Raw genomic sequence first — 17,045 nt, 5'->3', positions numbered from 1 at the left:
TAGCAAATAAAAGTAAAGAGCAACATTTAAAAATGAATAAAGAAAACACCCATATACGACCGTCCACAACCACTATGGATCTGGAAGAGTAGGTTAGAATATCTTATTAATATCCTACCATTCTGGTGTTTAATATTGGACAGAAATTGTATGACAGATTGTATGACAGAAATATACATGATTTCTGTCATACAAATTTAGATTATTTTTTTATGATTTAGCTAGTTATTGAGTTCATATGTTAATTCAGGTTTAATATCAACTCTTAATACAAGAACATTTTTGTACTTTTTCATCTCAAGCAGTTCCATTTCCTCCCTCGCCTCTTGAGATGGAAGGTCCACGGGCCGGCTGCGCTTCGATGTCAATAGTTTGGGAGTCATAGCTATAGTCCTTCGAGGATTGTAGGACTGTCGAGCTTTGAATCTGTCACCATGGATACCTGTAAACATATTGAGCTGAAATTGATACAACAAAATAACAAGATGACAGAAGATTTTATGGTATACGAGGATGGCTATTAAATAACGAGACTGACGATGTATGATCAAGAAGGCATGCATCAACTGCCATTAATCAACAGCTGTTTAATGTGAACCTTTCCCTTTAGTATACAAAATAAGGAACACTGTTTAGTCAGAGCCTACATTCGTGTTATTGTTGTTTTTTTTTGTTTTACAGGGTAAAATGGTTAGTAATAGTAGAGCAACGAATTATTGTGAAACTTCACTTTAAACTCTTTTTTTACAGTTTCTTTAAACTCTGTGAAAACTGTAAAAGAGAAAGCAGCATGTGTCCTGAAAGATCTGACAGAAGATGACTTCCAGTTTCCAACAATGGAAAATTTGCATGTAGCATTGTAGGCGTAGAGAAGGAGTGTATATTGAAGGTGACAATAAGTGGTTATTTATAAAATTAAAATGGAATTTGTTACATCAGTCTTGTTATTTAATAGCGACACCTTATATAATTGAATACTGGAAACAATTTTTTTTAATATTATTAAAATTACAATGATTAAAACAACCAATGCAACTATGATTAAACCCACTTTTGTTCCTGTTATATTTTCAACTCCAAATATGATTATACAAACAAAATAAAACACAGCCCATAAGATACCTATAATTCATTGTTTAAAGTTTGTTATCAACGATGGTTGACTTGAAAATACACTAGGATTTCAGACATTTGCTGTGTAATATGTAACATATAATGATGGCAAATATCAGAAATCCTATTATACCTTTGGTGTGTGAGAAATTTTTTACTTATAATAAATATTTACTTTTTGTTCCAGTTACAAGTTACAGCTTAACAGAAGAATATACAAACTAAATCACAAACACATAACAACTTTCATGTTCACTTTATTCAAAAGTTTGTTATTGATAATGGACGACTTGAATGGATAATAGAATTTTGGACATTTGCCATAGCTATATCTTAAAAAAATAACTTTACGTTTTGAGGATTGAAATCTACCCTCTTCTTTAGGAGTAAAAAACTCCTTATAAATAACGGCAATGTACTGCCATTCAAAAATTTACGAAACATCTGACTGGTAAATCAACAATATCAAGTTCAGACTGGAGGGAACGAAACTAAGTGATGTCAATACACTGAAGCAAGAAGAGCACAAACAACACGTCACACGCAGCAGCGAAGGTGGAAGAGTGACTAGTATATCATTCTAGTACCATCTTCTTGTCAACTTTGTCCTGTCTTTTGTTTTTCAGGTAAGGAGTCACTAAACCGGGCTGAAGTAGTGTTTCGTTTGTGCTTTTTCTAACTTAAGTATTATGATTCACTTTCCATATTTGTTTTCTGCAAAAGACAGTCAATATGAATACAGTTCCACTCATGTATAATATTTCATCAGAATCAATTTCATCCTGCTTAAGACTAAATTTACACACAAAAATCATATTGAAATTTGGCATTTTGTACCTGAATAGTATTAATTAAAATTATGTTAGTCATTAAAGAAACAGTGGTATCTATTAATTATATCAAACTATTTACAAATCAAGTTGAGTAATAAGATCTCAAATTGATATGTTAACATAGTTATTGTTTATTGCTTCTTGACAGTTGGTAAGAAGCTGTTAGTAAACAACTGTACATCTTTATATGACTTTCACTGATCTTTGTGTGATTTTCTGAGAAACTTCGGATCGGAATTTGCAGTTTTAAATAATGAAAAAATTAAGTTAGCAACAAATTTTGAGAAACAAACTGATTTATACGACTGACTGAAGTATTTAAAAATATCAATGAAGACTCCTATAAAATATTTAAAGTGGGTGTAACATTTGTATTTTGGGTTTATACGCAGCTTCAACAAAAGCTAAAGATTTGGAATATGTTCAGGTTCAATTCTTTCATAAAAGCAACTGTCAAAAATAATAGTGTTCTTTTGTTATCAATACCTCCTACATCTGATGCAGCACTTAAACACTCAAAAAGAGTGTATTTGCAAATCCAGATATGGTTTGGATAGGACCTAGTTATTGAAAATTAGACATGGAAGTATTCTGATAACATGTACATCCAAATAACAATGAACCAATTACCTGCTCCGGATAATCTATTGCAAATGTTGTTTTGTAGTTGTAAAAATGTATGTGGAGCTGCGTGTGAATGCCGGAAAAGTGGTTTATACTGTAGTGTAGCATGTTTACAATGTAGCGAAAATAGCTGCTCTAACATTTCATCTATTATAAAAAGTATTTAAAGCATCGGAAAATGTAAAATGTTTATGTAAACAAATATTTTATTAATAATTTTCATTCTTTATTTAATTGTCATTAGTTGGCTTAACGTTTAAATATATATATATATATATATATATATATATATATATATATATATTTAAACATTAATATTATAATATTAACATAATATTATTATTATAATATTATAATATATTATATATAGCTTAATAAGACTTCTGGTTATAAATGTGTGTGTGTATATATACTGTATATATATATAAAAAGTGAGCGCTCTGTGGTGTAATGGTAGCACATTCACCCGGCAAGTGAGAGACTCCCGGTGGAGCAAGTACTTTTTGCGATTCAATGTTTATTGAAATTAAATAAGGCTATTGCCATTTATACAATTTAATGTAAATAAAAGTCGTTTGACAGGTATTTGGTCTTCCGATCATATGTTAGTTTGCTTATTTAAAGACATATGTGACAGATACGGCCAAATACAAAATAATTGAATTGGAAAAAGTGAGCGCTCTGTGGTGTAATGGTAGCACATCCACCCGGTAAGTGAGAGATCCGGGTTCGACTCCCGGCGGAGCAAGTACTTTTTGTGATTCAATGTTTATTGAAATTAAATAAGGCTATTGCCATTTATACAATTTAATGTATATATATATATATATATATATAATATGTGTGTGTGTGTGTGTACACATGTACACACACGCACACGCACACACACACACATTTGTAACCAGAAGTCTAATTAATTTTTATATATTTATTTATTTTGAAAAATAAAAAAAATGTTTAAAGCAAAACTAAATGGTACAAATTTATTTTTTATAATAATTTGTTTAAACAATGAAAAAATTGAATGCAAAACAAAATCGTTGGCAAACATTACAATTTACAGTTTAAAAACAAAATCCCACGTCGACCATATTAATTCATGCACTGTAATTATTAATCCGAGGTTTTAACATTTTGAATGCTCCAGCCACTCCATTATAATGTTTCATATTTATTATATTTACCTGAGGAACGGCGCTTTGATGTATGGAAACGCGGAGGTGTATCCTTCTGGAAATGAAGAATCTGTTCAGCCATAGCCATATATTTAATAGGAGCTTCACATTCACCAAATGTAAACTTGCGTTTCCGATTTAGTCCTCCCATGGATTTGTTGACCACTCGTGTACGCAGTCCTATTGTTGGTGTTTTCCTTGCCTGGTCTGTTCTGGTAGTCATTGTGTGTTGTTTCTCTTCCTGCAAGTCAATCTCTATTCCGTCAAAGTATGTGCGTTTTTTAGCTTTCACTGACAACTTCTTCATATCATCACTGTAATAAAGTTAAACAAATCATGGTTGTGAAATAAAATACATTTCTCAAATTTAAACACTATAGTAATATAAAATTTGGTACAATAGAAAAACTTATTAACCAAACTATTATTACATGGAATAAAACATTTTTTTACCATGATGCACTTCTAAAATAAATAATCCTGTGCCAACTTTGCTTCTAGCATTTAAAAACACAAGCACCTTGTTTTAAATATATAACTGTTTATTTGTACATCTATAAAACATAAAAGAAAGATTGTTCGTGATAATTACTGTTAGCTATTATGAAATCTACTCCTCTACTCCATCTCAACTTATTAAGTTAAGTTATAATACACATTTATAATTTATTTGACAGATAAATAAATTATTATGAGCTAAATCAATTCCAATTACAAGAATAGACTTTTTATATTAGTTTCAAAGAAGAAAAAACTTTGACCCAGCGCTCATTTTATTAACTGAAAATCAAAATAGAAGGAAGAGGGAATTAAAGATTTGTTGACATTGACTTGATTATACAAGTAATTCTCAAAATATAATCTTTTCTAGTATAAAAATGTATAATTATTTCATTCTAATAAATAGATTAATTAACAACTAGTTAACAAAACATCAAGGCAATATCAGTGCTAATGAAAAACTTATTATACAAATTTTTGCAGGACATAATCTAATTAGGACCTGTGCAATTGAGTTTTTAATTTTTACATTTCAGTCAAGTAGCTATAAAGAATTTAAGACATTACAAATTTTTAATAAGGGTGATCCTTAAGTGGTGGCAAGCTATAAGACAATATTGATAATCCCGGTTTTTGCCAAGGTATTTGAGACACATATAAAACAACAGCTCGTAAACTACTTTGAGGAAAATAGCCTATTTTCTGAATCCCAGCATACATTTAGAAGTGGTAGGTCCACCGCCTCTGGTCCACCGAATAAATTTATCAATAAAACAAGCACCACCTAGCCTGTTCCTGTAACCTAAACTTTAGTTGTTTTTACTACTTTATCATCATTGTAGCACTTGCTGGGAAGGCAATGTTTGAGATACTGAAAAGTTAGAAGTTAATATTGACTATTGACTAATTGAATAGGGCTATACATGGGTGTTCTCACCAAAAGAACAAAACTGTTAAGTCATGGTAGCATGGAAAAGTAAAATTTCCACAGCCACGCTTATCAGTACATTGTCAGGGTTGTGCAGTAGGCTTTTGTATTGGCTGTTCCTCATAGCAGAAAGTCCCTAGCAAAACACCATGTCTGTTCCAGAAAACAAATGCCCTAGTCTCTTGGCATGACAATGTCTCTTTGGCTTTAACCTATAGATTGTTGCTTCAATTTCGGGGTGATAAGCGATAAGCATGTTTCAACTACACTATGACAATTTGACTCAACAAAGCAACTACCTTCTCACCATAATAAATTTAAAATGTCATTTTTTTTTTTTAGTAGTGAAGGAATCCATCAAGCGAAACACAAACAGTATATTACGTTCAGATTTTCAAACACAATTAGTAAAAATATTTTGTACTTACACCCATAAGGAAATTTTCAGTTGATGTAGTTGTATGCAAATTCATATTAATTTATTCTTAAAAAACATGCCAATCGGGTATGCCCAAACTTCAAGAACAAATTAAAAGGCTAAAGAAATCCTTTATAATGGTTATTCTAATAGTTCTAATATTAAAGCCGTAAAATAGTTAATGGTTTTCTTGATAGATCATATAATATTTAAAATATTTGTATAAATTCAAATATAATGCTATTTAATACCTCATTTGTTACTAATTATTATAGACCTACCCAATATTTTCACCAAATTTAAACACATGACTAAGAAAAGGTTTTACACTTTATTGTGAAGTTTTTAGTATTTTGACCAGTTATTATAAAAAGCATTGTATTATTATTTATAAAAATATTTGAAATATTATACGATCTATCACGAAAACCATTAATTAATTTGGTATATGGCAAAAGAATATGCTTAACTTAGAACTCAAGCTGACCATCATGTTATGTATGTTTCACTGTGGGGCCAAACGTAAAAAAACAAATAAATAGATGTGGATTGATCATAAACTATAAAATCACTGAATGGCCCTAGTAAGATAGCTTTTACTATTAATATTTATCCGTGATAATAAAAATAAAATGTTTCAAGAAAGTACCCATACATATTTAACAATAAATAGAGTAATTTTGGATTTGACATTCACAGGCCGGCACTCACTTTGGAAATTAATAATTCGTTTTATTCGGCTCATCAACTTTATAGGAATCTTCTGATTCATGTGCTGCAGGCTAAGAGTGGCAGTGCTGCCATGTGTCGAGTGGTTTCTCAGCCTAGGCTGGGCAGCGGCAGAGGCGCTTATTCGGTTGCGGTACACTTAATGGTAAATCACATACACGTTATAATCACTCACTCACAAGCACATACATGTCCTTACACATGCACACACTACCAACAAGATCCACGCTTCCTTTAATCTATTCTGTGACATAATCTGGAGTACCTCAAGGCTCAAACTTTTATGGGACCTTGTTTGTTTACGATTATGATATATGATTTAAGTGACCGTGTGGTATCAGCTAATCCTATACTTTTTGCTGACGATTTAAAACTCTTCAAGTATATATCCGATCAATCTGACGCCGATGATTTGCAGAAGGACTTAGACAGTGTATTTTTATGGGGGGTGGAGAATAATATGCAATTTAATATTTCTAAATGTCATGTAATGTCATTCAGCAGATCAAAGACTATTATTAAGAACAATTATTATTTAAATGGAACACTTTTGTCTAGAGTTGATTCAGTGAAAGATTTGGGAATCATTGTTGATTGCAGTTTGTCTTTTAATGACCATATTACTAATTGTATTTCTTCCGCCAGTCGGATGCTAGGGTTTATAATCAGACAAGGAGTAAATTTTCAAAACAGTGTAAAATTTATTACACTATATAAGGCACTGGTTAGGTCACGACTAGAGATTGCGTGTATAGTTTAGAACCCTACATATGCCGTCCACAAAGATGCCATAGAAAATGTACAAAAGAGATTTTTAAGATATCTTTACTTTAAATGTTTTAATATTTATACTTATTTAATTAATTACGAGGAGTTATTAAGTCTGTTTGAATTCGAGAGTCTAGGTCTGAGGAGAGCAGTGATGGAGCAAGCGTTTCTGCATGGCTTAGTGCAAGGGTGGGTGGACGACGTGGTCAGTATGGAAGCTCTTAGGTTTAGGGTTCCGCGCTTCAATAGTAGGTGTAAAATTATGTTTGATCTGCCACATGTATGGACAGTATCGCACGCGTACTCGCCTCTGCTATGGATTATGAGATCTCACAATTTAATACTTTCGGAAGGAAATAATCTTGATATATTTGCAGAATCAAAATATGTTTTAAAGAAGAATTGCCTAATGATATTTAAAGATAAACCTTATTTATATTGACTTTTAGATTATTAATACAATGTATGCCTAATATTTTCACACAAATATTTAACTGTAATTTATCTTACAATAACCGTTCCATCTATTTATATTTTTGTTGTATGTTGTTACTTAAATTATTTGTATTGTTGCATGTGTTATAGAATTACTTAGTTGTTGCATTTTTTTAAATACATATTTTTGTTATATTCTTAAAATGATTATTGTGCTGTTTTTGTTATTAATTATAATTATATATTTTTTAGGTCAAGTCTTTATATTATATATTATGTTTGTCGTTGCATGTGTATATAAAATTACTTAGTCGTTGCATTTAAGTACAAATTTTTGTTGTTTCTCTAATGATTATTGTGCTGTTGCTGTCATTTATACTTATTTGTTATATACTACTTGATATCCAGTGATTATTTTAAGTACTGAAAATGGACCTTACAAACCCACGAAAGAACTATATTGTGTACAATTGTTAACTGCTTTAATGTAATTGGGTCTTAACTTGTATTAAAGCATGCAAACTATAAATTAATAAATAAATAATGTATGATTGGCTTGACCAGCTCCAATTATTCTGAAAGTAACTTATGTATACTCTCTTCTAACCTGAACCCTCCCTTATTAATTTCAAGTTAACATTTTTAGTTGCTTAATTTATGTTGTAGTGTGCAGATGTCAGTTCTATAATCATATCATTTATATCGCTTTTAATTTCCTATTTCAGTGAAATTAGCATCCATGCGTTAATGCAATTTCGAAGTATACATAAGGATTTTACATGAAAAAGACAATGTTAAAAGTTATTTTGGTTTTAGTCAAAGTATAAAGTATGATTCTCTTTAGTTTTAGTAAATAATTGAAGATTTTTGTTTTCTTTTGAAAGTTCTAAAACAACTAGGCGATTTATTTTATTTAGTTTAAGGAGTGAGAGACTATATATATATTTTTTTTTTTTTTTTGAGTTTTTTTTGAGTTTTTTTAAAAACGCATGAACTCCTTTATAAAACTATGTAAATATTTGGTTAAAACGATAGAACAATATTTAAGTTATTAAAAATATTATGTGCCTCAATAATTAAATTAAACTCTGATCTGTTAGAAACAAACTTAGTTTATTTTTACAATTACAGGTGATGTAAAAGTTCTAATATGGTAAATATTCATAATTACAGAACAAGAAAATAAAAAATGTTAATACTTCAAATTTAGAAATAAGTCCTTAACATGAACTAGTAGTGTTTATATACAGAATGGATTACAATTCAAAGAATGTATGCACATCTAAATATTACTGGTATGAAACAGTTTATCTCTATTACAAGTTGGAAAACAAATTATATCAAACTTTTATTTAGCTCTAAACAAAGTTGGACAAACAGATCCAAATAAGAGATAACTACTGTATTGCATGTACAGACATGAGTGAGAGGTAAACCCCACAAGGTTTTAAAGCCATGTGCTTTATACTAGTGTACACTCTGTTCTGTTCCGCTTCACTTGCCGTGCTGCGCTACAATATGTTTCCCTCGTTACTTACCAATTTCATTGAGGTAAGCTTTCTAATACTTATTATACATCAGATTGTATTTATACAAGTATTCCAGACAGCTAGATCCTTCACTAACAATATTATTACTTTTTATAAAATTCGAAAAACAGATTAAAAAGCAACTTAGGTATTCAATTTTATATATATATATATATTTCAGCTAATAGCAACACATTAACACAGTTTAGATCACTTGCATGTACCGTATCACACATTTGCAAAAATAACAAATACTTTTCTTGTCTAATTAATTTACTACCATTATTTGATTGTGATCCAAAAGAGAGGGTTATCGCAAGAATTTTCTATTTACAAATTGACTGTGTAAATGACAGGTGTCGCAGTGAAGGTGTTGACAATATATAATATAGCTAGAGATGTATCACAGTTTAACATAATGACTGTGGTGGACAGTCACTGATACTATCCCAGCTTTCCTAAACACAGTACAAGACAGGTGTCGCAGTGAAGGTGTGGACAATATAATATAGTAGAGATGTATCACAGTTTAACATAATGACTGTGGTGGACAATCACTGATACTATCCTGGCTGTTCTAAATACGGTACATGACAGATATCACAGTTTAACACAATGACTGTGGTGGACAGTCACTGATACTATCCTGGCTGTTCTAAATACGGTACATGACAGATATCACAGTTTAACACAATGACTGTGGTGGACAGTCACTGATACTATCCTGGCTGTTCTAAAGACGGTTCATGACAGGTATCACAGTGAAGGTGTTTGACAACATATAATATAGCTAGAGATGTATCACACTTATAATGACTGTGGTGGACAGTCACTGATACTATCCTGGCTGTTCTAAAGACGGTACATGACAGAAACCACAGTGATGGTGTTTGACAACATATAATATAGCTAGAGATGTATCACACTTATAATGACTGTGGTGGACAGTCACTGATACTATCCTGGCTGTTCTAAAGACGGTTCATGACAGAAACCACAGTGAAGGTGTTTGACAACATATAATATAGCTAGAGATGTATCACACTTATAATGACTGTGGTGGACAGTCACTGATACTATCCTGGCTGTTCTAAAGACGGTACATGACAGAAACCACAGTGAAGGTGTTTGACAACATATAATATAGCTAGAGATGTATCACAGTTATAATGACTGTGGTGGACAGTCACTGATACTATCCTGGCTGTTCTAAAGACGGTTCATGACAGAAACCACAGTGAAGGTGTTTGACAACATATAATATAGCTAGAGATGTATCACAGTTATAATGACTGTGGTGGACAGTCACTGATACTATCCTGGCTGTTCTAAAGACGGTTCATGACAGAAACCACAGTGAAGGTGTTTGATAACATATAATATAGCTAGAGATGTATCACAGTTATAATGACTGTGGTGGACAGTCACTGATACTATCCTGGCTGTTCTAAAGACGGTTCATGACAGAAACCACAGTGAAGGTGTTTGACAACATATAATATAGCTAGAGATGTACCACACTTTATAATGACTGTGGTGGACAGTCACTGATACTATCCTGGCTGTTCTAAAGACGGTACATGACAGAAACCACAGTGAAGGTGTTTGATAACATATAATATAGCTAGAGATGTATCACAGTTATAATGACTGTGGTGGACAGGCACTGATACTATCCTGGCTGTTCTAAAGACGGTTCATGACAGAAACCACAGTGAAGGTGTTTGACAACATATAATATAGCTAGAGATGTACCACACTTATAATGACTGTGGTGGACAGTCACTGATACTATCCTGGCTGTTCTAAAGACGGTACATGACAGAAACCACAGTGAAGGTGTTTGATAACATATAATATAGCTAGAGATGTATCACAGTTATAATGACTGTGGTGGAAAGTCACTGATACTATCCTGGCTGTTCTAAAGACGGTTCATGACAGAAACCACAGTGAAGGTGTTTGACAACATATAATATAGCTAGAGATGTATCACAGTTATAATGACTGTGGTGGACAGTCACTGATACTATCCTGGCTGTTCTAAAGACGGTTCATGACAGAAACCACAGTGAAGGTGTTTGATAACATATAATATAGCTAGAGATGTATCACAGTTATAATGACTATGGTGGACAGTCACTGACACTATACTGGCTGTTCTAAAGACGGTACATGACAGGTGTCGCAGTGAAGGTGTTGACAACATATAATATAGCTATAGATGTATTATAGTTTAACACATTGATTGTGCCAAATACTCTGGTTTATACCTATTAGTCAACCCACACTGGGCCCAGCAAAAACTGATATAACATTTAAATCTGGGCAAACTTCTGAATATCCAGGAGTGATATATAATTAACCGCAAATGTTGAGATTCTAGAATGCAAGGGTAGTTCGATTCTTATAGATCTTGAAAGGATGTGGCCCCTACAAACAACCTTATCCATTCAGAATATCCTATCACTATGGAAAGGTTCTTTCACTATAAGCAGTGCAAAGGTTCTTTTTAGGACTAGGTGCAATTTCTAAGCTTCTTGTCGTAAGAGAACAAATCAAAATCACAAAGCTAGAATAACATTGTATTTTTGTAGACTGTTTTAGTGAATAAGTAAAGTAGATTTCATTTCTTTTAAGTCATGATGAAGCAAATAAATAGGAACAGGTCAGGCAGACTGTGGAGGTAATGAAGTGCAGCACTCTGGCATGCAGAATACCCTCAGGTTACAGACTGTATATTGGGAAGTAGGAATTTAACTGTAAGTTTTGTCTTTACAAACTAATTAATCTTAAAACTAAAACAAATTTGTTAAGATAATAATCTCATACTTCTATAAATTAAACTACCTGTGTGATCAAAATATGAAATGATAAACTATAGCAATTTGAATAGGCTATATAGAATAAGTAATTAAGGTTGAATACTAAAATTAAAGTCACTAAAGAACTAAATACCTAAGTTTTTCTCCCACTACAGCAAATGGCTCCACTTTAGCGACAGGTAAGAGTGGTTTGTTAATAACAGAGAGTCTGCGTACAGCAAGCTTAATTTCTCTCTTTTTCTCACTAACTTGCTCCTTCTTGATTGATTTCACTGTAGGGGTATTTCCTGCATGACTACTGTTTTTGGCAACCTGTGGAGGTGTGACAATTTCTTCTTTGATCCGGATGGTTTCCAAATTTTCAGATTTATTTTCTTTATTTTCATCCTTCTGAGATGGTACTTCAGATTCAACATCTGAAACATCAATATATTAACATAATGATTGATATAAAAATAAATACCATAACTCTCAAACACTGGAATATTACTTTTACAGAAAATTGGACTATCTCTCTTTAGATAAGATGATATTGCAATGGCAATGAAGGGTTGATGACCTTACATTGGCAGATACCAGCGTACAAGGGACTACGGGTAATACCATTCCTTCTAGTAGGTAAGACACTACTGTCATGTTTTTCAACAACATGCTTTTACTCTACTGATTTATGTAAGGGTATTAACAAACTAGAATGGCATAGGGATTTCCTCAAAACCTTTTAAAATTCAATGCAATATATTTTTCAATAAAGGTACATTAGTTACTTTAAAACAGTTTTAAATAACATCATTTACATTAATATGGAGTTTTAATTATTTTCAATGTGCTATCCTATAAAAATGTAAATACTTTTTGTATTCTGTCTCAAAAAACGATTGAGAGGCACCTCGCTAGTTTTAGTTTTTAAGTCAATATGCCAAACTATACTGGATTTATAATTTTAAAAAATTTAAACTTATGGTGAAAAGAATAATATTTTAGCAGTTTACAAAAAGTGTGTTAAACGCCAAATCAAATCAAATCAAATCTTTATTCACATATACATTGAGTACAGCGATTGTGTCATTTAAATTACAATTGTTAAGTTCGAATTAGGTAAAAAGTATGTACAGTAAGAGTTACAGAATTCGTCATTATTCATCTTCATTGCTGAGTTCTCCAATCCAAAAACTCCTGGACTGTGTATATTGTTCGTTCCAGCAGCCAGTCCATGAGTCTTCTCTTCAGATTCTTCTCAGGGATTCTCTTCATTTCTTCTGGCAGACAGTTGTAGAAGGCAGCTCCTCGATAAGAGCCAATATTAAGATAAAAGAAATATAGATGAAATAGACTACTACTCATTAAGACTTAGGCTAATAAAACATATTTTGTATCACATAACTATCCTGCTCTATGTACTACTACTACTACTACTCTAAATAAATTACATGGTATTTAATTTAGGCAACACAATACAGGCTCACATTCTTCTACTAACTTACAACTTTAAGAAATATCCGTAATAAATTATGTACTACTAAAGATAGAATTTGACATACATTAATAAGACTTATTTTTACTGTGGAGAAATGCTTCAGAACTCGATTTCTCTCTTATCTATTAAAAAAAATAGTTTTTTTTTATTTAGAGCTTATTTAGCATAATTTCTGGAAAAATTTCATTTGTCTATCTGGCCACACAATATCTTAAAAACACACTGAACTATAAACTTGAAATTGTGCATGAAATTTCATTTTTATATTCGAAACACTGAGTACAATGATGGTGCATGTCACTCCATGGGATTTGGCTGAGCGTTTATACCTTCATCTTAGGGATAACCAAGATGGCAATGAGAAAACAGCAGAACAAACCTTGTATTATACAGGCACACACAGAGTAAAAAAGAAAAATGTGGATATCCAATATTGAATTTAACGAATGCACCTATATAAACTAAATTCAGTATAGGCTACATTTGCAGGGTACAAAACTGCACCTTTCAGTTAGTAGCTATCATAATATTAACCATGTCCCCAAATAACAAATGTTGGGCCAAACTAAAAATTTTTAAATGTAAACCTCCGCCAAGTTAAACATAGTTTTAAAGATCTTTATGATAAAAATCAGAAGTGATACCTAGAGGCCACTATCTATTTATTTATTTTATTTCCAACGGTAACCCATTTTTACAATTGATTATATTATGGTAGAGATAGCATGCTTGAACAAAATATAATAATACAAAAGTAATTAATAATGTTTTCATAAATAACAAAGATACTAATAATAACATGAGTAGGGTAACAATATAAACTATAGACAGTAACAAGTAACAGATAATAAAGTATGAAGTAAGATAACAATAGATCAACAGTGCAATTACGATATGAGAACTGAACATATTAAAGAAAAATCAAACAGTCGAGCTTAACAACAGTAGTAATAAATAACAAATGGCTATAAACAAAAATATTAAGTACAACAACAGAGAACAACGCAGGAAAACAAGAACTATTAAATAAGCTATAGGAGTATTCACATTATGTCTGTGGTGGAAAAATTATTTGTCTTAGGCACTTCTTGAATGCAGCCGGAGTGGTGCTGAAGAAGTCCACCTCACCGGAGACTTCGTTACCCTCCCTCCCCAGACGAGGAATACAACTATGATGACTGTAGAGTGTGGGCATGGCTCTCCTAGAGAAGATGTCCTGAGAGCGAGTGTTTCTCAAGGCCAGTACAAAATGGTGGCTAATATAAATTTAAATCGAAAATGTAATGAGAATATAAATATTCATTGTTTAAAGGTGAGCAAAGCCTACAGTAGCATTTTTAGTAACTTTTGATCTTTGATCTGACTTTACAAACGAGTTTCCAGTCTCATCAGCTAGTGTTCGAATCAAGGCAATGTGTATTTGTTTATTCATGGTGTTGACAAAGTTATCAAGTTATACTAGTTGTACAGTATGTAGCTCAGTGGACATGAATATATAACAGTTTTAATGATGCTTGGTTATGGAGATCGGATTAGATCTTATAATGACGTGAGAAACTCAGTAACACTTTCCCTAATCGCAATCCTATCTACATCTGGAGAGAAAATACTATTAAACATTTAGAGGAGACTGGCAGGCATGGATCTTACCAAAACCAGTAAACCAAAGTCAACCACTAATAATGGAATTAAGTTAGGCACATCAATCCATGAATGCAAGCCACAGATTTGTGAAAAGCATATTTTTGTTTAAATACAAAATGATATAACCATTTTATTGTAAACCACAGTAAAAACTTTGTCAACCCACTAACTTCTGCATCCCAAACAATAGAATCCAATTGGATAGCTAGATAGAAATTATTAAAAACATTGTTCAAGAGTCACTGCATTGCCGATAACTTTGCAGAATATAGGTATCGGCAAGAAGTACCTAATGATTATTGGTGATGATCCATTAAACCTGGAACTAGCAGTTAAATTTTCCTTATATGGCATGCGATTTGTTTAGTGCTTTTTACCTGTACTTTAATAATGTTGTAAATTCATAACTACAAGATTCATTCATACAAGATTGGACCTGCCTGAGATTTGAACCAGTTTTTTGACATAGCCTATGTTTAAAAAAAGTTCTGTAGTTTCATAAATCCTATTTGGGCCTATCCACTTCTTACCTGGTATAGGCCTAATCTCTTATACTATTTATGAACTGCAGTCACATTCCATAGTTACGAATCGTAGAATTAAAACATAATGCCTGCCACTTACCAAAAAATGTATCTGCTCCATCACTTTCATTCAAATCGGCGTTGAAGTCTAAGAATTGCGGTGCATTAAACTCAAACCCTTCACTTTTATTCATAGTGAAATAACTAGTTACAAAAATGTTAGAGCAATTCAAAAATAACTGAAAACAAGCATACAACAGTTTAAAGTTTCAAATACTGTCTCAACACTCAACTTAGAATTCAAGATTCAACCCGAACTCGATCTCGAACGGTTTTTCTTGTAATGAATTCAATTTATTGTGGCGCCTTTATTAAAACAGCTGAATATGTGACAGAGCTGCCAACACATAAGAGAAATAGCATATATGTACAATTGAAATGACATAACGATGCATTTAGCAGTTTTCAAACCAATATTAAGTTCTTTTATTTATTAAAACTACTTAAAGAGTTTAATAAATACAAGCAATAATTATTATTTCAAACTTAATACACTAATCTAATAGAGCTACGAAGATGTGTAGAAATAGCTTTAAAGCTTTAAATACCTTAATACGATAATTATTACCTGAAATAATTTAAAATAGTAGAATTTTCTTCAAATTATATTTTTAATTGCCGTTGGTCTCCAGTTTAAGTGTTAGAGAGGGGCTTTTAGCCCTAACTTCACCTGGTGAAATAAGAAGTTACTTTAGGTTTTACTTTTAAATTGCTAATTAAACTAACATAGTTTTGAAAACTCGTACATTTTTTACTTTTTAATAAGGGTCCTAATAAATACAATAAAATATTTCTGTTGTGGGGCTATCGAAGGAGGGTAGGGAGGTTTAAAGGTACATTATTTCAGCTTTTCGCAATATTCCAAGAACTATCAGGTTAAGCGCAAAAACGGTTCATTATAAAATTAAATGAAATAAACTTACATACCTACACAAAAGGTCCTAAGCATTATTTTTTGTAGAATTTAAGTGATAAGTTGTATGAAATGTAGTATCCACAGCGACACACTGATAACTGCGCATATAAAAATGAATCGTAAGCTCTTAGAAAGAAATTCTGCGGTATCCGGAGAAGTTCCTCTTCAGTTGATTGTTTTAATTCCACATCATTATTGAAACTACGAGTATAAACTTGTTCCTTTAAGTAACCCCATAGAAAGAAATTACACACAGTTAAATCTGGGGATCGGAGCGACCAATCTAAAAAATCACTTCCACGACCAATCAAACTGCCAAGAAGGTTGTCATTTAGTAATCGCTTGGCAGGATTTGCAAAATGAGGAAGAGCACAATTTTGTTGGAAGATTGCTTGATCCTTTTCTGGAACCGTAAAATGAGGCACTAGTATAATCTTCTACCTCTGGCTCTAGATCTGCAGGAGATATTTGATATATGAGATATATGACAGTCGCTGCAAACTAAGTTACAGAGCATCTCGGCCTTTGGGAAACCATTGAAAATTT

At 32.1% G+C, this 17,045-nt stretch overlaps 1 protein-coding gene across 2 annotated transcripts in view; it reads right to left on the bottom strand.

Moving 5' to 3' along the window:
• LOC124369235 (targeting protein for Xklp2-like) overlaps nt 1-15,864 on the bottom strand; it is a 54,768-nt gene extending 38,904 nt beyond the window's left edge. For both annotated transcript variants that reach the window (XM_046827119.1, XM_046827127.1), the window contains exons 1-4: nt 15,624-15,864; nt 12,012-12,294; nt 3,755-4,059; nt 289-442 (exon numbers count right to left, since the gene is read on the bottom strand). In XM_046827119.1, the coding sequence (XP_046683075.1) occupies nt 289-442; nt 3,755-4,059; nt 12,012-12,294; nt 15,624-15,717 (836 nt within the window). In that variant the 5' untranslated portion in view covers nt 15,718-15,864. The remainder of the gene's footprint in view (nt 1-288; nt 443-3,754; nt 4,060-12,011; nt 12,295-15,623) is intronic.
• Between the last annotated feature and the right edge of the window lie 1,181 nt (nt 15,865-17,045).

Source organism: Homalodisca vitripennis, chromosome 1 (genome assembly GCF_021130785.1).
Source record: "Homalodisca vitripennis isolate AUS2020 chromosome 1, UT_GWSS_2.1, whole genome shotgun sequence".
NCBI classification, from domain to species: Eukaryota; Metazoa; Arthropoda; class Insecta; order Hemiptera; family Cicadellidae; genus Homalodisca; species Homalodisca vitripennis.
This window is presented reverse-complemented; position numbering and strand designations above follow the sequence as displayed.